At 46.6% G+C, this 23375-nt stretch overlaps 2 protein-coding genes across 2 annotated transcripts; both read right to left on the bottom strand.

Annotated features, from left to right (window-relative positions):
* Nucleotides 1–309: 309 nt before the first annotated feature.
* ECH1 (enoyl-CoA hydratase 1) lies at nucleotides 310–7108 on the bottom strand. The gene is made up of 10 exons (XM_075260082.1): nucleotides 6986–7108; nucleotides 4867–5029; nucleotides 4624–4712; nucleotides 4261–4385; nucleotides 3749–3797; nucleotides 3599–3663; nucleotides 2648–2718; nucleotides 1792–1863; nucleotides 973–1123; nucleotides 310–895 (listed from the first exon to the last, which is right to left on the bottom strand). The coding sequence occupies exons 1-10, from the start codon at nucleotides 7014–7016 to the stop codon at nucleotides 791–793; spliced, it is 921 nt and encodes a 306-aa protein (XP_075116183.1). The 5' UTR covers nucleotides 7017–7108; the 3' UTR covers nucleotides 310–790.
* A 5517-nt stretch (nucleotides 7109–12625) lies between these two features.
* On the bottom strand, nucleotides 12626–22636 carry HNRNPL (heterogeneous nuclear ribonucleoprotein L). Its single transcript, XM_075259559.1, has 13 exons — nucleotides 22492–22636; nucleotides 20045–20163; nucleotides 19128–19368; nucleotides 18804–18889; nucleotides 18337–18433; nucleotides 18178–18250; nucleotides 16545–16616; nucleotides 14972–15255; nucleotides 14770–14891; nucleotides 14484–14685; nucleotides 13599–13656; nucleotides 13241–13336; nucleotides 12626–12833 (listed from the first exon to the last, which is right to left on the bottom strand). The coding sequence occupies exons 1-13, from the start codon at nucleotides 22603–22605 to the stop codon at nucleotides 12775–12777; spliced, it is 1623 nt and encodes a 540-aa protein (XP_075115660.1). The 5' UTR covers nucleotides 22606–22636; the 3' UTR covers nucleotides 12626–12774.
* Between the last annotated feature and the right edge of the window lie 739 nt (nucleotides 22637–23375).

Genomic DNA, 23375 nt, shown 5'->3' with positions numbered 1-23375 from the left:
GAAGAAGGGTCTAAGATTCCAGCAGAGCCTTGTAAGAAACTCATTGCTGGTTAGCGGAAGCGGTTGTGCGCAGTTATTGTGTCTAAAGGTTGTGCTACCAAGTATTAGGCTGAGGGCGCCAATACTTCTGTCCGCACCAGTTCTGGAGTTTTGTGTAAAATGATCAATGATGGGACTTTTTTTTCATTCTCTTTTGTGTTTTTTCATTGCAAACAAAATAACTGAAGATATTACCAAAGATATTTCTTAGCTTATTACATTGCAGACCTTCTTATACCAAATGATTATTTCAAAAACCAGGTCAGGCGATTATTCAGATAATTCTTTATTAATAACTAATAATAACTAACAAGTCAGAAAAAAACAACTTGCATCAAATCTTGTCTGATTGTGTGTATACAGCTCACATATAGACCTGTGTGTCTCCATGCTAACAGTCTATTGTAGTCTGACCCTGTCGTCGTGTTATTCGGGTAGAAGAGGGGACGGATCACAAGGGTGACTGCGGGGTTCTTGTAGTCTGTTACCACAGTGACACAAATCGGGATATTAACTATATACATAATTAAACAAAATTTGTTCATTTTTGACATTCGTTGCAGAACTGGACGAGCCCTTGAGCGCGCGCTGTGGATGGTTTTTACATTCACATTTGGAGATTAAGGGGTTAATGCGTAGGTTCCGCTTCTACGCGAGATTTCGCCATTCTCTAAATTAACCAATCAGAAGTCTCTTCGGACGCCATCGCACATCAGGTGACATCCAGTGACCGCGTCCTCAGTGTCCGCACCTAGAGCTTGGAGAAGGTCACGTCTTTCGGCGTCTTCTTCTGCAGCGCGGCCTGAGCGGAGGACATGATGTCCTGGGTCTGTAGCATGCTCATGTTCCAGGTGGCCTGAGACACAGACAGAAGAGGTTACCGCAACGTAATAGCCAAGGTCCAGGGGACGGCGGAACAAGATGGACACTCACCATGTAATTCAGACTCTCCTCCACCGAGTGGTCTCGGGAATACACTAAGTTCACTTTGGTTCCTTGGACGGCGACAGGGCTTTTGCTGGCGATCTCAGAGGCGAGGTCAAAGGCGGCACTAAGTAGGGAGGACTTATCGGGGAACACACGGCTGGGGGAGGGGAGGAATTAAAAGAACGTTATAAAGGGGCGGAAATAGCGCCGCTCTAGTCCAGGGGCGATGTGCGGTATTGCAGCCTAACTGGAGCTGCCGGATCAATCACAGCTCATCGACACGAGTGAGGCCTTTACTGGAAAGTGACCATATATCTGTAATATTAGGTGACCCCTTACATCACAACATCCGCAGATCATTCTATACTTCATGTGTGATACTCTCAAAGTTCTCAAGATCTCTGCTAGCGTCAGAACCGAAAATCTGCCACTTACACAGGTGTAGGATTTGTGTCAATGTATCAGAATTCTCATTTGTAACAAATCCCGCACCCCTGCGAGTGACCTGACACCTATATATCATAACCGGCGTCCTGTCAGCCCTATAATGCGTCCTGCGGTGGGCTTTGTGTCTAATCTGAAATCTACTCCATCCCCTGCACCCCATATGACGCTAGACGGTTCTGATCAATATCATGTGCTGAACGCCAGCAGGTCAGATATAGATGGAATAAAGCAATGCAATAAATGTGAGATTGCAAAAACACTGCAAGCAGAAGGAGCGGCCACGGAGAGCCAAAGGTCTGGTCGCTATTGGCAAATCTCTCCCATACGATGTCACAATGTTACATAACGCGGCGTATAGGGGCGGAGACACGGCCGTACCTGACTAGTCCGCTGCTCAAGGCCTCATCCGACATCATCTTCCTGGCAGTAAAGGCCAGCTCATTCACCAGGCTGGAGAGGAAGGAGGGAATCTTGTTATCACGTAGCCGCCATATACATACGGAGTAATACCAGGACCCCGGAGACGAGGCGTGCTCAGACCGATATATATATATATATATATATATATATATATATATATATATATACACACATACATTACCCAGGTGTCCACCCATCATCATCCTCTCATTCACAAGCCCCAAATTCTGTGACCATTAATCTGTGTCAGAGCTCAGTTTTTCTGATACAAAGCTCCAAATCTCCAGCATAACGTAGAACTATTCTATAACGCGCTGTGCCTGCAGCCCCCACTAGAGGGAGTTACCTATTGGGATTAACCCCTGCCTGACATCTGTACCAATAAAAACTACAGCTCAGCCCATAAAAAATAAGACTAGCCTTCACAAATCTCCATAGACAAGCACAGCGGCAGATGTCACCCCATAAAGAAATGTTTTTACCATGATACGGTAAATGAAGTGAATCCATTAAATAAATACGTCTTGTCCAGCAAAAAACAAACCCCCATACGGCTAGGTGAAGGGAAAAGCAAAAAAGTTATAGCTCTTGGAAAGCAGAGAGAAAAAAAAAACCAAATACCGGTCCCCATAAAATATACTAATATTCTCGATGGCACTCAGTAGGGGCCACATTACAGAATTGCATTGGGGCCCAGGAGCTTGACGTTACGCCTCTGTGTATATAGCGCAGTTAGCGCCCTCTAGAGGTAGTGGTACAGCAGGTTATATACGCAGGGGTTTCGGCGCTGACTGCTATAAAGACTGTCACTTACCTTCTGTTCCCGATGACATTCGGCAGGCGCTGGAGCGTTCCCACATCAGCGGCCAATCCCACATCCACCTCCTGCAAGAAGAGACGATGACGTAGCCGCAGATTTTATAAGAGGACTCCGCTACACTGCACACGGGGGCGGCGATACCTGATCCAGTACAGGGGGAATATATGAGGGGACTACTACACCGGGGTAAACCTTAAAGGGGTTTGGCCTTTCCAGGTCATCAGCAGGGGCGCAGCTCAGGCCCCCAGGTACTGACTGCCAGAGGAGGGCGCCCACAAGACACAGTCACACACTATACAGAAAAGGATTAGAACAACAAACTTCACTTTTGCCCCAGGTGCAGGAGTCTTGCACTAGCTCTGACCGATGTGCGACCCCCAGACCCCGCACACATTGCAAGACACTCTGTTCTGTCCACACTGGTGGATTGATCTCGATCTGGTTCTACATTGTAACATTTTTGGGGAATGTTTTGAGCACATTTTTTGTTTGCTAAAAGCAAAAATGGACCAAATGTTCTGTTATTCCCCTGGATTTTGAAAGGTGAAGGCCTAGCACATCTTCAAGATGCCCTCCCCACTTTAGAACGGGCGACCCTACTCTGTGGTTTAAAGGGTTTGCTCTTTTGGATTGGTCATCAATCAAAAATTGGAGGGGGTCCGATATCCAGACCACTACATAGACCATGGGACATCACATCCATCGGTCACATGACCCGTTCACTGCTCCGTCCCATTCAAGTGAATGAGGCTGAGCTGCAATACCAAACACAACCACTACACAATGTACGGCGCTGTGCTCGGTGTTCAGTGAAGAGGCCGCAGCACTCACAGGGTAACACTACGACCTCTACATACAGCTGATCCACAGGGGTCCCAGGTGTCAGACCCTCACTGAATGCATCTTGAGGTGTAGCGCCCCTTTAAGGAACATGATATCTCTTACCTTCACTTGAAAATAGGCGTCTTGGGAGCAGTAGCGGATGTCGCAGGCAGTGACCAGATCTACACCTGGGGAGGGGGAGTCACAGTCTTAGTAAGTCACATACGGTCTCGCTCATTATAATAAGTCCGTATTATCCGGGCCTTGTCTCACCTCCGCCAATACAGCCATTGTGGACCGCGGCGATCACAGGCTTGGTGCACTGCAAGTGAAGACACAGTGTCAGTAAGGAGCCTTAAGGAGGCCGAACTCCTCCAATAGGGGTCAGCAGAATAAGCTATTCCTATAACCCGCTCATACACGTGTACGCTCAGCTTCAAGGGGCAGGGCTTTCTGCAGTGAGAACAAAGGATCAGGCATGTTGTCATCCAACACGTCCGATCCTTCTGTCCTCCAACGTCTGTTGACCGAAATTGGTGGTCATGGAACTGCTGTAAAGTAACAAGGTCAGTCCGATAAGGACTGGATACACCTTGTGCGTGCAGCCATGTTGTGGAGGAGTCATCATGGTGATCTGGGCCTGATAGAGAAGGGCAATGTAGATGTGGACAGATGGGACGCGGCTGCGGGTTGTGCGGCCCAGGCTGAATATCTGCACCGAGGCCTTTGGTGAGGCCGCTACCGCTGAGCTCGTACTCCGTGTCCTACACGCTCACCACACGAACCTTCTCGATCACAGAAAACGTTTCCTGATATTCGCAAATCTTCTTGCGGATATTCCAGGCGTTCCGGGCGGCATCGTCTTCTTGTGGTTGTAAAAAGTCGCCGGCCATGTCCATGAGATCGATCCCTGCGGGCAAGACAAAAAAAGGAAGGTAGACGCTAACGCTACGGCTCCGCTATTAACCCCTTCCCATCGCAGCCATGTTTTGTTTTGTGAATCGCTTCCCCCGTTGCTGGAATATCTTTGTTTTTGTCAATATGAAAATTAGCTCTTTGGGGCAATGGCAAGAGGGCGGAGCTATGTATGGGAATGTGTGTCAATGGCGCCCTATGGCGGGGTCTGACTTACTGCTCCTAGGACTGACCTGACGTGAACATCTTCCCAGCCCCCGATATAACCACCGCCCTACAGTTCTTGTCTTCTCCGAGAGCCCGAAAGCAGACGACCATCTCCCTGCGGGGTGAAAACACACAAACACATGACGCCGAGCAGATCAGGGGGTGATACCCCAATAATCTTCCCATGTATGGGGGTGTCATGGTGGGATGGTTAGCTTTACTCTGTACCGCACTACAGTATAGGAGGGCGCTATAGACATTGGTAATACCTCCAGAAAGCCTTGTTCATGGCATTTCTCTTCTCCGGGCGGTTGATCTCCACGTGGAAGATGTGATCGGCTGGTGTGGTGACTTTCAGAGTTTCATAGGTGTAGGAGGACGGTCCCGCCTCGGACGACATGTTTCGGAGACCTAGAACCACCTTGTGGAGGTCTGAAGATAAAATGGATCATGTCAGTATCGCCATCGCATCATCATAAATAATCTGCACCAGATTTATGTCACACCGCCATCTCCATCAAATCACGTAGAACCGCCAACCCATCACTCCACAGAAACTGCCCGAACCAAAGTCACTAATGACCTTCTAACTGCCAAAGCCAAGTGTCACTACTCTGTCCTCGTCCCTGACCTCTCCTCCGTCCTCTAACACCATGGGATTAATATAATAATGTACAGCACCATGGGATTAATATAATAATGTACAGAGCACCATGGGATTAATATAATAATGTACAGAGCACCATGGGATTAATATAATAATGTACAGAGCACCATGGGATTAATATAATAATGTACAGCACCATGGGATTAATATAATAATGTACAGCACCATGGGATTAATATAATAATGTACAGCACCATGGGATTAATATAATAATGTACAGAGCACCATGGGATTAATATAATAATGTACAGAGCACCATGGGATTAATATAATAATGTACAGCACCATGGGATTAATATAATAATGTACAGAGCACCATGGGATTAATATAATAATGTACAGCACCATGGGATTAATATAATAATGTACAGAGCACCATGGGATTAATATAATAATGTACAGAGCGCCATGGGATTAATATAATAATGTACAGAGCGCCATGGGATTAATATAATAATGTACAGAGCACCATGGGATTAATATAATAATGTACAGCACCATGGGATTAATATAATAATGTACAGAGCGCCATGGGATTAATATAATAATGTACAGAGCGCCATGGGATTAATATAATAATGTATAGCACCATGGGATTAATATAATAATGTATAGCACCATGGGATTAATATAATAATGTACAGAGCACCATGGGATTAATATAATAATGTACAGAGCACCATGGGATTAATATAATAATGTACAGAGCACCATGGGATTAATATAATAATGTACAGAGCGCCATGGAATTAATATAATAATGTACAGCACCATGGGATTAATATAATAATGTACAGAGCACCGTGGGATTAATATAATAATGTACAGAGCGCCATGGGATTAATATAATAATGTACAGAGCACCATGGGATTAATATAATAATGTACAGCACCATGGAATTAATATAATAATGTACAGAGCACCATGGGATTAATATAATAATGTACAGAGCGCCATGGGATTAATATAATAATGTACAGAGCACCATGGGATTAATATAATAATGTACAGCACCATGGGATTAATATAATAATGTACAGCACCATGGGATTAATATAATAATGTACAGCACCATGGGATTAATATAATAATGTACAGCACCATGGGATTAATGATGATATATAAACAATAATAATAATAACCCCATCACATCGGCGCTGCTCTGGCCTTGTACTACAACCACTATAACCCTTTCATTGCCGCGCTGCCTTGAGTCATAACGTCGTTCCCTTAGATTACCGCTGTTATAACTACAACTCCCAGCATGCCCTCAGTTGTAGCTTTGAACAGCTGAAGATTCCCAGGTTGAAGACGATGGACTAAGCTCAGGTCACTTGTGTGTATGTCCTGGTCTGCTGGAATTTGTGGTTCTTCTATTCCATGAGGCCGAGTCTTACAGAGAGGATTCGCGCACCTTGCTGACCGTCGCCTCTGGATCAGGAGTCAATGTGCCAAGTATTTGGGGTAAAGTTCAGTGTGGCCGGTGAGGAGTTGGAGACAAAGTCTGCAGGTTGGGGTGTGTATACTTATACAATCACACTAGCTTATATACAGGAGCGTATTATACTATATGTATTATATAGGATTATGTCACGTCTTTACCGTATCATCCCACTGTCAGTATTGTCATGTCTCCCACCTGCAGGCGAACAATCACCACTCTGTCCCTTTAAGAGGCAGCCAGTGTGACACTATGGAAGCTGCCGGTGACTGCGCTCACCTCTCCTCAGGAGTCCTCTGATCACAGCCATGAGATTTCACCGTCTTCCAGCACAAACCAGGACTTAGGTCAGACTGTGGGCACCGCCATATTGTGCTCTGCCCCCTCCTCTAATACATGGAGCTACTCCCTGTGACTGGAGGCGGGCAGGACACATGGAGCTCTGCTCTGCTCCTGGAGAGACATGTGCGCCCTGTCTGCTGCCTCCACCTACTGGTCACAAGATGGATTACACATTGAGCACAGGACCCCACAACCCCTGTTCTTTATTTTTCTGTCTCTATTCCCTGGTCTTGTTTTTTGCAGGACACGATGTATTTTTCAATGGCACCCTACAACGTGTTCAGTGAAATTTGTCGTTCTGTTTGGACTTCATTTTTAAGGCGTGTCCAGTCCGGCGATATGACGATAGCTTCATACTGAGAAATCAAATTTGTATAGACTTTGGTTATTTCTACTTTGTGTCACACATTGTCAGATCCATCACTTTCTTCTTTGGTAGAGTTGGGTGAGGGCTTGTTATTTGTGGGGGGAGCTGTCGTTTTTATTGGTACGATTTAGGGGTAGAAATGACTTTTTGAACATTCTCGTTCTATCAGTTCTCCCGTTGATTTTAATGTTTCTTTTGCCAGGAAGTCAATGAAGACTCTAAAGGGTTAAACGGTAGGGACCCAACGTTATCAATGATCCCTTGTGTTGCAGGCAGGTACAGACAGCGCCCACCATGTAAGGAGCAGGTTTAGCTCCTGCGCCCTTCTCCATACACTTTCTTGCAACTTGTGACATCATGTACAACACTTGTCAGGAAGGGGCTACAAAAGAACCCCTCCCCCAGATTTGGGGATGAAATGACTGAATGGAACCCAGACACAGGTGTGAACCCATCCCCCAGCCTTACATGCTATATACACTGTATACAGACTCCTTATACTGTACTAAGTATACAGAGAAGCTTGTATTAATCCCCCAAATAAAAGTCTGCCCCCTGCAGGAAAGGGTAATGCCTGAGTGTTTTTCTTGGAGCCCTGCAGTGGTGGACACAGACAGCTGAGGGTCCCTTGTTTTGCATTATCTTGGCTTAGAACATGCTCGGGTCTCTCTAACGATCCGCCAGTAATTATTAGCCATTAAGACCCCACACGTAGCGAGGGGGGGGGAGGGGAAACCATGGCAGCAATGTGTTACGATTTTTTCCGCAGCGTTTTTCATTGTGATTTTGCAGGGCTTCCTTTACACCTACATGGAAAAAGCCAGGGTTTCCACAAGTAGAATGGACACACTGCGATTTTCAAAACCAAGTTTTTCCACTGCGGATATTTTTCTGCAACGTGTAGATGGGATTAGTCAGAATCTCTGCCACTTTGCAGGTAATGTAAAACGCAGGACTTTAATTTTTTCTTTTTTAAATTTAGTCTAGGACGACCAGGCCACGACTCCAGTTGCACAACCAGATGACCAGGTCGCTTCTGCAACCCCCGTACAAATGTAAATGAATAAAGTCAGGTGGCGACAGTACAGGCGCCCTCACCGAAATAAACCAATCAAAGCCCTGCTGGATGGCAGGCCCCTCACAATCACAATGCATCCATTCACAACCGTGGGCTTCGTCAGGGTTTTACGGCTAGCATACTGTTTTTCAGTTTATGCAAATACCAATCCTGCCAATCCGTATTTTCCACCCTCCAATCACTTCAGTCGGAGTGATCAGGAATCTGCGCGGTGTTTAGGTCATCGGAAAATCAGCATCAGCATCTCCCATTGACGTGAATGAAGGCTGTGGCAGAATCTGGTGCAAAACTCAGGACAAATCCTATAACTGTTTGGCGGCAGGGGCGCACTAGCATGGAGTGACACCCGTCAGGCAAGTTCCAGCTTAACCCCTTAAGGACCAGGCCATTTTTTGGTTTCGCATTTTCGTTTTTCCCTCCTCACATTTCAAGAGCCATAACTTTTTCATTTTTCAGTTCACAGAGTCACATGATGGCTTATTGTTTGCGGGACAAATTGTACTTTGTAATGGCACCATTCAATATGCTGTGCAATGTACTGGGAAGCTGGAAAAAAATTCAGAATGAGGCGCAATTGGAGAAAAAATGCATTTGCGCCATTTTCTTATGGGTTTAATTTTTACAGCATTCACTGTTTGGTACAAATGACATGTTACCTGTGTTCTACGTGTCAGTACGAACGCGGTGATACCAAATTTATATAGTATTTGAAATTTTTTGATACTTTAAAAAAAATGATAAACTTTGCAAAATAGAAAAAAAAATTTGTCATCATGTTCTAACACCTGTAACTTTTTCATATTTCCATGTATGGAGCTGGTTGTGGTGTCTTTTTATGCGGGACAAGATGACGTTTCTATTGATACCATTTGGGGAAAGATCCGATGGTTTGATCACTTTTTATTCAATTTTTTATAGGAGGCAAAGTGTTGAAAAAAACGCTTTTTGGCTGTTTTTATTTTTTTTGCCGCTATGCCGTTCGCAGTACGGGATAAATGTTTTAATATTCTAATAGTTCAGGCATTTTGGAGCGCGGGGATACCTAATATGTTTATGTTTAATGTTCTTTAATTACTTTTATAGCTGATCTAGGGAAAGGGGGGTGATTTGAACTTTTATATTTTTTTTATTTTTTTAATACTTTTAAAAACTTTTTTTTTTCTTCTGTTACATTTATGATCAGACCCCTTAGGTACCTTGAAACCTCGGGGGTCTGATCGCTCATACTATTCACTGCAATACTACAGTATTGCAGTGAATAGCAGAATCGCAGCACTTCTATTAGAGGCTGCCTCTGGCATCCTGTAATAGATCTCATGCAGAGACAAGCCTGGAAGCCTTCAATAGTCACAGGCTGTCATAGCAACCGATCACCGCCCTCATGTGACGTTCAGGAGGGCGGCGATCGGCAAAACATGGCGGCGCCCATGCCGCCGGCGCTGTTTACACACTGCGGTCACGTTTGACCGCAGTGTGTAAAGGGTTAACAGCAGTGATCGGCTCGGGCACCGACCGCTGCTGTTAGTGGCAGGTCCTGGCTGTATTATACAGCCGGCATCTGCCCTGTATGGAGCGAGCTCAGCGTGTGAGCTCGCTCCATACATCCCCATGACGTACAGTTACGTCAAGGGTCGCTAAGGGGTTAAAGAGGACCTTTCATGGTCCCGGGCACAGGCAGTTCTATATACTGCTGAATTCAGCGCAGTCGGCTTTCCCGATCTCTGTCCCAGGTAAAGAGCTACCGGTCCCGGTACTGTAACGCCTATAGCACTGTACAGTGGGAGCCGCTTCTTCCAGAAAAAAGAAGCAAGGTGTTCATTCTTCAAGACAAGTCGCCTCATGGTTCGGCCTGCAGACACTCCCTCCTCCGGACTAGGCACATTCATTGGACATAATCTGGAGCCGAGTGCGCGACTGGATGCCGATGCAGTGCACAGACTTTCAGACCGGAACCTGAGGCATATGAACTTACCTAATTTAGCTGAAACCCCTCCAAAATCTGATATCCCAAAGGCTGTAGGACAAGCAATACACCCTATTAGGTGAGGGTATAGGAATGGCTGGATATTGTAGTGACAACCACAGGTTCACCACTTTCCTTAGTGTCTTCAGGTGCAGGAGTTGTCAGGAACACGCTTGCAGTACAGTATAGCAGTGATGTATATAGCGCTGGCTCTTATATACACTGTGCAGAATTATTAGGCAAGTCGTATTTCAGGATTCTTTTTATGTTCTCAATCAAAAGACTAAAAGCTTAAAGGGGCTCTATCACTGGGAAAAGTCATTTATAACTAATCCCACCTTTGCAGAGGCTTTAGAAAGTCTATTCCACACCTACCTATAGTATGTAGATTGCCTCAGTGGTGTCTGAATAAGTCTGTTTTTATTCATATGCTAATTAGTCTGGTGCAGGATACATCGTGCACTCCTCTCCTGTTGTTAACTATCTGAGGCTGCTGCTGCTGATGACTCAGCCTCCTGTTTGCCTCCGCACATAGGAGATAACAGAAGAGACGAGTGCTGCTGGGAACTTCCTGTGCTGGCTGGAAGCTCATAAAAACGGACTTAGGGTGCATTCAGACTACGTAACGCCGGGCGTGTATGAGAGCCGTACACGCCGGCATTACGGCAGACTGCCGAACACTTCCCATTCACTTCAATGGGAGCGCTCGTAAACGCCGCTGTTACGAGCGCTCCCATTGAAGTGAATGGGAAGTGTTCGGCAGTCTGCCGTAATGCCGGCGTGTACGGCTCTCATACACGCCCGGCGTTACGTAGTCTGAATGCACCCTTATTCAGAAACCACAATCTACATAGCCAGGTGTCTACTGCTTTAAGCAGTAGACAATCGGCTCTAATGCCTCCATTTTGCCGGTGATCACCGGCTCCTGGAACAAGCTCCAGGGCTGACATCACATTGCTGACAGCCAGGAGCCTTTACAAGGCTCCCAGGCTTGTCTGCAATCTCTTTCTTTTGCAGGCTGCTCTATGCAGCCTGCAAAAGAAATGATTTTTTGCAATGCATTAGCATTGTAATGCATTGCATTAGTGATCAGACCCCCTGGGGTTCAACAGCCCTAGGGGGGGGGGGGGGGGGGGGGGGGGGGTCTAATAAATGCAAAAAAAAAAAATTAAAAAGTATTAAAAATTCAAATCACCCCCCTTTCCCTAGAACACATATAAAAGTAGTTAAATCCTGTAAAACACATACATGTTAGGTATCCCCGTATCCGAACTCGCCCGCTCTACAAATCTATACAAATATTTTTCCTGTTCGGTAAACGCCGTAGCGGGAAAAATAGTCAAAAGTGCCAAATGTTGCAGCTCTGAAATGTGGCAAAACTGGTGACAAATGGCATCTTCACGCTTGATTTTCCTCAATTCATGGGCAGTTATTTTGCGCCTTTTATCAGCACGCTTCTTGCGACCCCGTTGACTATTTGCCATTGAACGCTTGATTGTTCGGTGATCACGCTTCAAAAGTTTTGTAATGTCAAGACTGACATCCCTCTGCAAGACATCGTACCATTTGTGACTTTTGAGAGTCCATCCAATCTCTCTTCTGATCCATTTTGCCAAAGGAAAGGAAGTTGTCTAATAATTCAGCACACCTTATATGGGGTGCTGATGTCATTAGACCACACCCCTCCTCATTACAGAGATGCAAATCACCTGATTTACATAATTGGTAGTTGGCTTTCAAGTCTATACGGCTTGCAGTAGGACGACATGTATAACAAGGAGGATGTGATCAAAATAGTCATGTGCCTAATAATTCTGCACAGTGTATGTGGACTGAGCTGCCGTGTGCGCTCAGACCTCCTCTCGTCACTGGCGGATTCTGTGTCTTCTCTATATACACATGAGAGCTGTGAGCACCAGTGTGCTGTAAGTGAGGGGCCTGCTGCAAAGAGACTTACAGAAAACAGCATTCAATTTAGCTTAGTGGCCAGAGTCAGAACTCAGGGTTGTTCTTTGTTATAAACCCTCAAAGTCGTTTCCTGGTGATACAGACTCCATGTAAGATGTTGCAACCATTCCTGGAGATTTCCTTACAGAACGGAGAGGCGATGTAAGCTTTAGGCTTTATGAACCATGGGACGAATGGCAGACTCAGTCACTGACGCAGAACAAGTATCCCCAAACAATTTATTAACATGTGCTAGACACGGCACACAACCATACGTAAAAAAAAATTATATAAGACCGAAAATAAAAACTAGCTCAACTGGTACTAAACATCAGCTGCGGGGAGGGAGTCGCGGCGTTGTATCCTGGACGTTACGATGCATGCTGGGCGGTGGAGAAGCAGAGCTTCAAGGTGTAAGGGTAGGGGCCGTCTGTAAGACAAGAACAGCTGTGACTGATCTACATTATATACAGTAACATTCAATGACTTTAGTTTAAAGGGTTTGACACTTAAAGGGGTGGTCCTGGAGTAGGGTTTTTATTTTACCTTCCTTGACCTCTGGAGGGAAAAATAAAATTTTCTTTTTTTACCCCCTTTCATATTGGCAACCTACCCTTAGGATAGGTCAATTGAAGATGGGTTGGGTCTGACATCTGTGACCCCCACCCCCGTTATGTAAAGAGGTCACAGCTCAGCCCATATGACCAATGTCTCATGGCGCTCAGGTGAGCTTCAATTGATGACCTATCCTAAAGGTGGGTCAAACAAGACCAGGAAAACCCCTTTAATCAAACTAGTTTAAGTCCACGTATCATAGGCATTGGTCTGAGCACTCACTAGGATTCTTCATCTGGTAATGATTCAGAAGGCTGAGGGTTTCGAGGGCATCGCTCTTAGACTCCCACTCCAGCAGACCTGAGGAGCTCCTGTCACCTAGAAAAGAGAATGAAGTCATGAAAACCTCTTCAAAGAACACCCTTACCCAGCGCAACCACCGACATTATCTAGAGCAGGGATGGGAACCTTCAACTCTCCAGCTGCTGTGAAACTACAACTCCCAGCATTCCCCATTCACTTCCATGGGAGTTCCAAGAACAGCGGAGCCAGTATGCATGCTGGGAGTTGTAGTTTTGCAACATCTGGAGAGCCGTACGTTCCCTAACCCTGCTTTACAGGTAAATGTGCAGAGACTTACTTTTGCCAGAAAACACTTTGACAGATGCCGGTTTCTTGACCCCGAGCTCATCAGAGATCTATAAAGCAGATAAGAGGGAACAGCAATATGTCAGTGAACATAGACACACGTGGGGAACACTATAGGCTGTGAAGCCATTTGTGCCCTTAATAAGAGACTGGTTTTACTATAGTTAGTCAGCCCCCATAGTACAGGTGTGAAGGTAGACCATGTCCATTCTTATTTTTATACATGCTTTATACTGCTTAAGAAATTATATTTTTCTTTGTGCAACGTTTATACATTAAGATGGCACCTGTATCCAGTACCGCACCCAGAGGCTGACGCACACGATCGTCATGTGGTTTACAAGAAAGACAGTATCATTTCTTGGGAAATCGAAATCTAAGAGATGTTGAAACTTAAGAGCCAATGACTGATCGCCAGTGTATTCGGATACAAGACGTATATGCTTACAGCCTGCAGTTATCTTATCTTTCTTGCATTCCTGTATAAAAACTGTAACTTCCTCAATAAACCTCAGGACTGTGTGAGCAGGCTAAGCGCCCAGTGCATGGACTGAGATTAACACCGACTTATGTGTCGGAATTCATTCTGGTCAGCGCGCACATGCATGATTGATTTGGAGCAGGTGACTGACCACTGGAAGTGACCCGTATTCTGGCGGAGGTCACTACCTCAACACAGGTACCAAGCTGCAAATTCACAGGAGAGAAGGGAGGCGGTGGCGAGACCCGAGTAACCGCCAATCACATGATCCAGGCTCTTAGCCTGTCCGCAACCCCCCAGGTTTGGAATAAAGACAACCAGACCGGTACATTTATACTCTCTGAAAAACCCCTTAAGAGCAAAGTCTTATTCCACAAGCCCTGCTTTGCTCCTCACCTCTAAGAAGTTCTGCTCGGTCACTTCCGGAGGGGCGTTGAAGAAGTGAAGCACGTTGCTCGGCTGCTGGATGCGATTCTTTGCAGCCTGCTCAGGGGAAGTGAAGCGATTGTTCCGGGAACCGCTGAACACCTTGAAGCTGCAGGAACCGTCCTCCAGGCCGTACGACTGACCCGGCACAATGGACTGCTGCTTTGACACACTATGGACGTAAAACCTTATCGTCAGAAATCCACCTAGAAACTAAAGACTGTGTGCGAGGAAACAAGTGCGATGTGTAACTCACCAGACGCTGAGCTTCTGGCCAAACATGAAGTTATTGTTCAGATGGGTCAGAGCCCTGTCCACTGCGTACCCGTCAGCCATCTCCACCATGGCGGCCCCAGGCTTACTCTTCATGAATTTTACCTAAAACCCAGAGACGCAGGTTATTGCCAGCCAATACACTGTGCACTAATCCCGACCGGTCACACGTCGCAACGTCGTACCTTCTCTACATTGCCATAGAGACAAAAGATGTTGAACACTCGATCGCAATTCATCTTGTTTGGCTCGAGTCCATACACCATAAGCACCGGACTGTCGGCATGGGGGCAATACTCTGGGGGTGGGGGGGGTGGAGGGTGACCATACTGGGGACCATAGCGGTTTGGTCCTCTGCGGGGGGCTCCAACTGGAGGAGGTCCCATCCTGCGGCCTTCATAGTGAGGGGGTGGTGGGCCGTAACCCTCATCATGATAGTGCCCATGGTAACCACCGTGTGGGCCGCCACCTGAGGTACAAAGACAAAGGTATAAGTCGATGCTCACATAGATCAGCAAGCCTCAGAGGGTCGGCAATTTTGCACATTTAGGCCAAAACATGAGCCATTATGGTAGTCATCAATGCTAGAGGATGCAGTGCAGTCACGTGAAGGGTAACAGGTGACCTGCCCAAAACCTCACAGTATGGATGTCACCACTAGGCCTTTAGACTCATCCGGTCTGATCAATGGTCATGATACCAAATACAATACAAGAGTGCCAAAAAATATCAAGGTGTTAGAATCCACCAACCCATTCCAAAAGAAGAGTGTTTAGTATGATCATATGACACTGACTGAGTCACACGGCTCACTGCAATTGTCTACCCCAAAGAGAATGAGCACTGACAGGTGAAAGTCTCAGCAGTCCGGCTACAATTAGGGTTAATGGTAAAAACCCCTTACAGGGATTCTACCATTAAAATGGAATTTTTTCTCATTGACACGTCAGTATAGCCTTAAGATGATTCTTCTCCTACCTTTAGATGTCTTCTCCGCGCCGCTGTTCGGTAGGAATCTCAGTTTGTCGGTATGCAAATGAGTTCTCTTGCAGCACTGGGGGCGTCTCCAATGCTGCCAGAGAACTCTCCAACACCACCTCCATCTTCAGGAAAAGCCTCTTCACATGTCTTCTTCTGACTGTGAAACTTAGGGGAGAGCCGATTGCACATGCCCGTGGCCACAAAAAAAGTGGCTGCTTACACCGTAAGTAAGCAGCCATCTTCTTGTGGCCTGTGGGTGTGCGCAGTCGGCTCTGCCCTAAGTTTGACTGCCCGCGCCAGAAGAAGATGCCGTTCCTGAAGATGGAGGCGACGCTTGGAGGGTTCTCTGGCAGCATTGGGGACGCCCCCAGTGCTGCGAGAGAACTTATTTGCATACCGACGAAAACTGGGATTTATACCAAATGGCGGCGCGGAGAAGAATAGTCTTTAAGGCTAATCCTATGTGTCAACGAGAAAAAAAAAAATTGAATTTAATGATAGAATCTCTTTAAGGCTGAGACCCCACGTTGCAGAAATGCAGCTCTTTTGGTTGCAGATTTTGTTGCACTTTTTTAAGCCAAAGCCAGGGTTGGATGGAGCAGAAGGGAGAAGTGTAAGAACTTTATCCATCTCCTGTTCCTCTTGTAGCCGTTCTTGGCTTTGGTTCACAAACCCGCAACAAAATAAGCTGCATTTCAGCAACGTGAGGCCTCGGCCTTAATCTCCCCATCCTGTATGGGTTTTAGCAATGACGACTCTACATCAAGGCAGTATTACCATACTCTGCAGGGTGGTCTCCCAGTAATGGTGGGTTTCTCTGCCGTTTATTGGGGTTTCCTGCACCATCTCCTGTAAATCAGAGCACGAAGACCAATCAGCATTTGGTGACCGCGGCATCGCAGACCCCCAACCAACTAATCAAAACTGGGGTAAACGTAATGCTACCTACCCAGATTAAAAAGAACTGTGTATCAAGGCTCGGAAGAAAATAAAAACTGACATACTACTAAGCCCCCACTACCCCAGAACCAGCACTATAACGCCACAGAAGATCCCTTAACACCTCCCAGGCTAAGTCACCTTGATACACAGATCCACCCCCGAAAAATCAGCCACCAGCCCTTAGCAAAAAACATCTGACTGAGCACAAGACATTTCATTGGGGAAGATTGAGAAAAGACTTACTTACAGCCGTGTCCCAGGGACAACAACATATCTGTATTTCTCTTACCATTGGATACCTCATGTGTGCGTAAGCAGAGCTCTGAAAGGTGCCGCCCCGCCATACACACGTTGCGACCCTGCATCACATGGTTTCAGTCATGAGTTACATCGAAGAAACACAACTCAACAAATTCTGTAAAAAGAAAGTTGCTAAAAATGTTTCCTCCGTGTTCTGTGTGCTCCATGTGCATGTTTTTTTTTTTTCTCGTGAGGCTGCTAGCTGGTGTCTGGCACACGTCCTGTATCTTGAAGAGGTGTAAAGAAGGTTGTGTTTCGGCTCTTCTGGACTTGGTTGGTGAGGAGATACTGTCTGTGATGGGAATGGAGGTTCGCATGGTGCTGCTAATGTTGTGGCCTGTCCCGTCTCTGCCTGCCGTGGCATGTGCAGACCCACTTCTGTGCCCACTGTGAATACACTGCTATGGCATGTAACCATCAGTAAAATGCCTGCTGTAATGTGGAGAACGGCCTCTGTACTGGTCATGCCTGCAGCGTGGTGAGAGCGTCTCTGTGCTTGTTACATGCCTGTTGCAGCCCCAGTTTCAGCGTCTTTCTCTTGGTTCACCATGTGATGTTCTCCGTGTGTGAGCTCTGCAGAAGGCCTGGTATCTCTGCGATGAGTGTCTCCATGCTTTCTCACTACACTGTGTGTTTTTTTTAATTTTTTTTTTAAATAAACCAAACGATGTGCAGACGAGGGCCTGTCAGTCCTGGACCCCAAGAGGGAGCCGGGAAACTTCCCATGAAAACCAGTACTGTCACCTCAGGGGTCAGTTACAGATCAACGCCTGAGCACTGAGCTGGCCCCTGCACATGGATTCTAGTATGTACCTTGGAAAAGAAATGTGTTAGGTTTTGGACATGTAATGCCATTGCTTGCTCTAGGGAGAAACGGCCAGGAGTCAAACGACTCGTACACAAAGGATTTATTTTTGTATCTGGCAAATTTGGTAGAAAAAATAAATACATTTTTAACTCAATTGAATAGACTAACTTGCATTTCTTAGCCATACCTTACGCTGAGCAAATAAAGCTGCAGCTTAGGGAGAAGGAAAAAGGGACCACGTTTCTTGGTGGCCGAGAGCCACAGCAATGGCATTAGAGTGTGACGTGCCAGTCTGGTGCATTTGATCAAACTAATTGATAAGAGAATGTATACATGAAAGACGCAAAGAGAAATTTTTACCTTGTCCGCTCAGAGTTGGATTCGTATAGTCCCAGGTGTCCTGGTCGTTTTTGAAGACGTTCAGTCTTGTGGGCTGTGAAAAGAAAGCAAACGAAAACCTAAATAACATGGACCCCGGAGGCAAATAGTCTCACGTCCCTCCTGATAGACGTTGCTTACCTTTGCGTATTCAATCTTTAGAGTACAACACCCGGAGTAGATGTCTGCTCCATTCAGAGAGGCCTTGGCACGTTGAGCGCTTTGCACGGAGTCAAATGTTTGAAAAGTTAAGGGGGAAAAAAACATGATGCAAAAAATCTATTTCCTGATCAGTCAGCTATGCATCGAGTATACCGTATTACAGGAGAGAAAGCGGACATCAAAAGATGGATGACAAACAAGAACATTCATTACACAGGACATTGTAAAGTCATATAGCGAGGATCTGCCCGTCTGAACTCTGACCTCCACAGGTCCTGAACATGAAGCTGCACCAATATAGATGCAGTTTGCCAGAGACCACCCCTCTTATCACACAGCACGGCCTGCTGATATCACCTGCACAGTGCCAACCTGGCCGCCGTGAAGGGACTCAAAAGCAAAGTCAGACCAATAAATCTGATTCATGTAAACGCTGCGAAGGATATTCTACCATTGCCTGGACACCATTCTTCCGGAAGATGACAATCCGCTGCACAGGTCCACAAGGATTGCAGATGGTATAAAGCACGTCCTAAAAGAAAGAAATGCAAAAATTTAAAAAAGAGGAATAAAATGTGCAGAATCTACAAGTTCTCATAAGAACCAGGGGAGTCTCACTGGCTGCACCAGGAGCAGATGAAGGCCTGCAACATGGCCGAGCACAACTCCCTTGTTCTAGCTATTAGCAGATGAAACTGCATCACCAATACACAAATCTGCAGTAACATGTGGCAGGCACCTCGCTCCTTCACACCAGAAGCCGTTCTTACCGTAGTGATGGAATAGATGGGGTTGAGGATGGTAAAAAGCAGGACGTTATTAACACCCCTCGAGTCATCGCCGGTGTCCACGGGGCGTGAGATCTTCTGACTGGTGGAGTAGTTGACAAAAGCTGGGTGACCGGCGACATAGATCTGGTTATCGGCAGCGTAGTTTACGGCATTGCAGGCTCCCAGGATGTCTTCAAACTCAACCAGCGCTTGTCTCTTCTTCGGCATTACAACGACGTAACTGCAGAGAGAAGGCGCCACAGATTAGCTAGAACACACAGAACGCATGACATACAAAGGAGCATTGATGCAGAGAGGCGTGCAGGATCTGTACAGGGCACACACTGAGGTCTGTGCGGCTCCATACTACAGAACTGCAATGACTGTGTGCTGCAATGCTACGCTCTGACATATTTGAGCGCATGTAATAGGACATGGTATTTATTCTGTAGGAGTCGTAAGAAAAGGGACCAAAATAACAGAAGTTATTCGTTTACAACCCCACGAACCTCCATAGATGCTTTATTACTGCCTATTAATACAAGCAGCAGCCTCAGTTCTGATGTTACATGACATGAGACTTCACAAACGATATCTAAGGCCATGTCCCAAAAGGTGACAATCATCGGCAAAGCCCCAACCCTTCTGGATTGATCAAGCATGGTGTTCACTACTGTTCGATAAGATGAGCCGTGTGACATTTGCAGACTTATGTCACACAGCCGAGAGTCCCCATCGAGCTCTAATCCTGTTTGGCAGATTTCAGCTCTGGCTTATCAAACCGGATGTAAAGCAAAATCAGAATAAGATGGGGAAGTCTTTAAATGTATTACACTATAGAACATATAGACACTGATGACATGAAGAGACGCTTAAGTGTAAACTAATGAGGTCAGGAGGGGGTAGTGCCGTCTTACCTGATAGTACCAAATTCCTGAAGCGCCTCTGCAAGATCGGCTTCCACCACGCCATCAATGAGCCCCCTCACATGGACCACCGGAGAAGCCGGGGTCTTGTGAGGGTCTTCGTAACCTTCCTAATAAAGACAAGACAAACAGGTGTTAAGAAGGCATGGCCGTCACCCACCAGAAACCACATTACTCCGGTGCCTGTAGCCTTAAAGAACACAGGCAGCTGAACTAGAGACCTCCGCAGGGGGAAACCTGGTGCCATATGTCCAGACAGAAGCCTAGGCTGGCAAAACATGGCAATGATTAACGTGGGCATGTGGGCAGTCTGCCCGGGGTGTAAGACATTACATCAATGGATGTCACATACTACAATGTGATCTATGCAGAATACACATCAGCACCAGTCACAGAAACAGAGGGGCCAGAAAACACTGGAAGGGGAAGAAGTATATAGGGCAGACACACTATACATCCAAAACTGGGCCAGATCCAAGGACAGGATTCACCAGCCTTACAACATACACAACCCTAAGTGGACGTCCGCAGTCTCCGTGCACATACCGATTCCCCCATTGCTATAGCCATAATAGGCCTCCATGTGAGCAAGGGTTAATAGCTGCAGACCTGCTGCAACATGGCTTTCCATATATAAGTAGCCTGTGCCGCCATCACCAGGTGGGTGTATACACAGTAGACCTGTTATATACATCAATATGACATCACGTGGCTGCTAACAGGTAGCACATGGGCCCGGTCCCGTCTATGCCCCATACACAAGTGTTTCTGCAGGGCCGTAAATTCAGCCAGGTCCCATTTCTGTATATTTTGTGGCCTGGGTTCCTCCATTCCAGTGAAGGGTCTGTGGAGAGCACAAAAAGCAAACCAGTGTCCTCCATTCTGTCTCATGGATGGACGTGTGCAGTCACTTTAACCCTCTCAGGGAGCGATCGCTGCAAGCAGTTTACCTGCCGATGTAGGAGGACCCTCGGCTTGTACAAATAATTTGTAGTTTTAGCCCATTTTCTCAGCCTTGGAAAGTTGTATTTATACATGCTGCGGCTTTGTAAGACTGCTCTGTGTCCCATCCATTACTCCCAGGAGCCGAGTATATGACCCTACATTATAAACGTATGAAACCATCAAATGCTAAAGCCCCATGGACACGGTAACAGATCCCTGAGGTGGTCAAGTATCTAGCACGTCCTACTCCTGTGGTTTTGTCAGCCATGAAAGCATCACACGGATCCATCTGGTTTCCAGGGGCCGGCACAATGGTTTCCATAACTGGACACCCCCTTTAAGGATCCATGCACATGACCATGTGCATTGCCAGCGTGCTGACCCATTTTGTTCCTATGGCTCATACACGGGCCCATGTATATGGTCATGAGCAAGACTCGGGACATGCCGATTCTGTGGCCCGGGCTCAATGAAGGCAGTGACTGGACGGACACAGAAGTCTCGCTTAGCCAGAGACCTGGAACAAACAATATCCATCAGGTCTGGTTCACATCTGTGTTTGGGAAGCGGGGATCCCAAAGCGGACTCCCCGAACAGAAAAAGCGGATACCTGGGAAACCTATAGACTATAACAGGGTCCGTGTGTCCTGCAAGCAGCACTTTTCTCTCTCCGCAGATTGCATGCGGACACCACTCGGGCCTTATTATAGTCTCAGAGGTCTCCTTTAGATAATTCATGCGTATAGGTTTCCGTTCAGGGGGCACCCAATTGGACTCCCACAAATGCAGATGTGAACCGGGCCTGGGTCTACTAATGAAAGAGATCCAAGGGACCCCCCTGCTTATAATGGGGCCCGTCAGGGATCTCCTCCGCTCCTCGTCATCTTCAGAGTCCGACTTGCACAAGGTTTCGGTCACGATTCCCGGCAGATCCAGACGTCTCTCCTCCCGTTTCCTCTCTGGTCCTTATAAAGATGCAATTTGACCCTCAAAGAATAAGATTTTTTTTTTTTAAGCAGTTTCTTAAAGTTTTTGTCCATCTTTAGTCTATGCCATCTTCTTACAATCTCCAATGGGCAAGGGACCCCTATGAGGGGCTGCAATACTGAATAAGACCCCCGACCCGTCACACTTGGGACCCCCGGGGATCCGGGATGAGCAGTAACACATAATGGCGGTATAATATCATCCTATAAGGGGTCAGTCCCCCCCACGGCGGCTGTGTTGCCCCCCACGGGCCTGCCGCTACATGGGCAGCCATTCATTTACCTGAGAAAAGTAAAGGGAAGGCCAAATGGGACATCGAACAATCCACTGACAGGTAACAGAGAAATAAAGAAAATCCCTTTAAATCATTCCCTTTAAGCCCTGGAGACTGTCACGTACACGGTGGAGGAGACACCAAGTGACCCAGAACTCTCATCCCCTGCACAGGACACAATGGGACGGGACACAATAACAACACCAGACCCCCTGTCAGTGCCCGGCCTCACCGCACTGGCCGCCACGTTGTCTTCAGTTCCGTCCGTCTTCTGCCTCTTAGGGGCACGGCCACCCTCAGTCCCGTAATAAGCTGACCTTCCTCCCACAGCTGCAGTTGCCGCCATCTTCAGAGCTCCGCCGGGACTGAAAGCTCCGTAACATGGCGCCGGGGCTAAACCTGAAGCGTCCCGCCCCCTTACTGGCGTACGATTGGCCTGCGGAGGTGCCACTTCTACAGATAAGCTATTGATTGGTTGTCATTGAACGCCAATCAAACAGTAGAACCGCCTATTGGACGGAATGAGAGGGGAGGGAATGTAACGATTTCTTCTCCCATTGGTCAAAGAGCTCGTCAATCAAATCCTTTGTCCCGTTTTTTCGAGGGTTCCTATTGGCTGTTGTCACTGAGGCGACAAGAATTATTTGTGGCGCTCGGCCGCCATCTTGTGCGCACTCAGCTCTGTGTAATGGCGCCTCATGCGTTACAAAGAGGCTGACATTTGTTGTATAGCTCTGTGTTCACATGTGTTGTTATAATAAGTTGTGAAATAAAGATGAAGCTGTGATGGCAGTGTGTGTAATAGTAATGGCCGGAGCCCCTTACCCACCCACATAGCGCACACTTAGGCAGGCTAGAAATGGTGTGAGGAAAATCTAAGGCCGGACAAGTACATAATAGTAATATAATAGTGTAACTGACCAAGTCATTGGAGGCTGTTTAGGGCTCAGCCATAGAAATGGCCCATCGGGGGATCAGAACAACGGACTGCTAAAATAGCAAAAGCCACTGGTGACCGACGGACCTCATTGACTATAATGGGATCCATCGTGTGACTGTTCTTTTCCATGGAATGACATAAAATGTAAATTAATTGGACGTTTTACCTCAGTTACG

Source organism: Leptodactylus fuscus, chromosome 11 (genome assembly GCF_031893055.1).
Source record: "Leptodactylus fuscus isolate aLepFus1 chromosome 11, aLepFus1.hap2, whole genome shotgun sequence".
In the NCBI taxonomy this organism is placed as follows: Eukaryota; Metazoa; Chordata; class Amphibia; order Anura; family Leptodactylidae; genus Leptodactylus; species Leptodactylus fuscus.
This window is presented reverse-complemented; position numbering and strand designations above follow the sequence as displayed.

What these genes read in the sequence shown, in the direction of transcription:
- HNRNPL (XM_075259559.1), bottom strand. Translation starts at nt 22,605, where the DNA reads ATGGCGGCAACTGCAGCTGTGGGAGGAAGGTCAGCTTATTACGGGACT. An exon ending in TCTATGGCAATGTAGAGAAG is followed by an intron (nt 14,892 to 14,971) that starts GTACGACGTTGC and finishes TCTGGGTTTTAG; the next exon opens with GTAAAATTCATGAAGAGTAA. An exon ending in TTACCAGATGAAGAATCCTA is followed by an intron (nt 12,834 to 13,240) that starts GTGAGTGCTCAG and finishes CTTGTCTTACAG; the next exon opens with ACGGCCCCTACCCTTACACC.
- ECH1 (XM_075260082.1), bottom strand. Translation starts at nt 7,016, where the DNA reads ATGGCTGTGATCAGAGGACTCCTGAGGAGAG. An exon ending in CAATGGCTGTATTGGCGGAG is followed by an intron (nt 3,664 to 3,748) that starts GTGAGACAAGGC and finishes CCCCCTCCCCAG; the next exon opens with GTGTAGATCTGGTCACTGCC. An exon ending in ACGCCTATTTTCAAGTGAAG is followed by an intron (nt 2,719 to 3,598) that starts GTAAGAGATATC and finishes CTCTTCTTGCAG; the next exon opens with GAGGTGGATGTGGGATTGGC.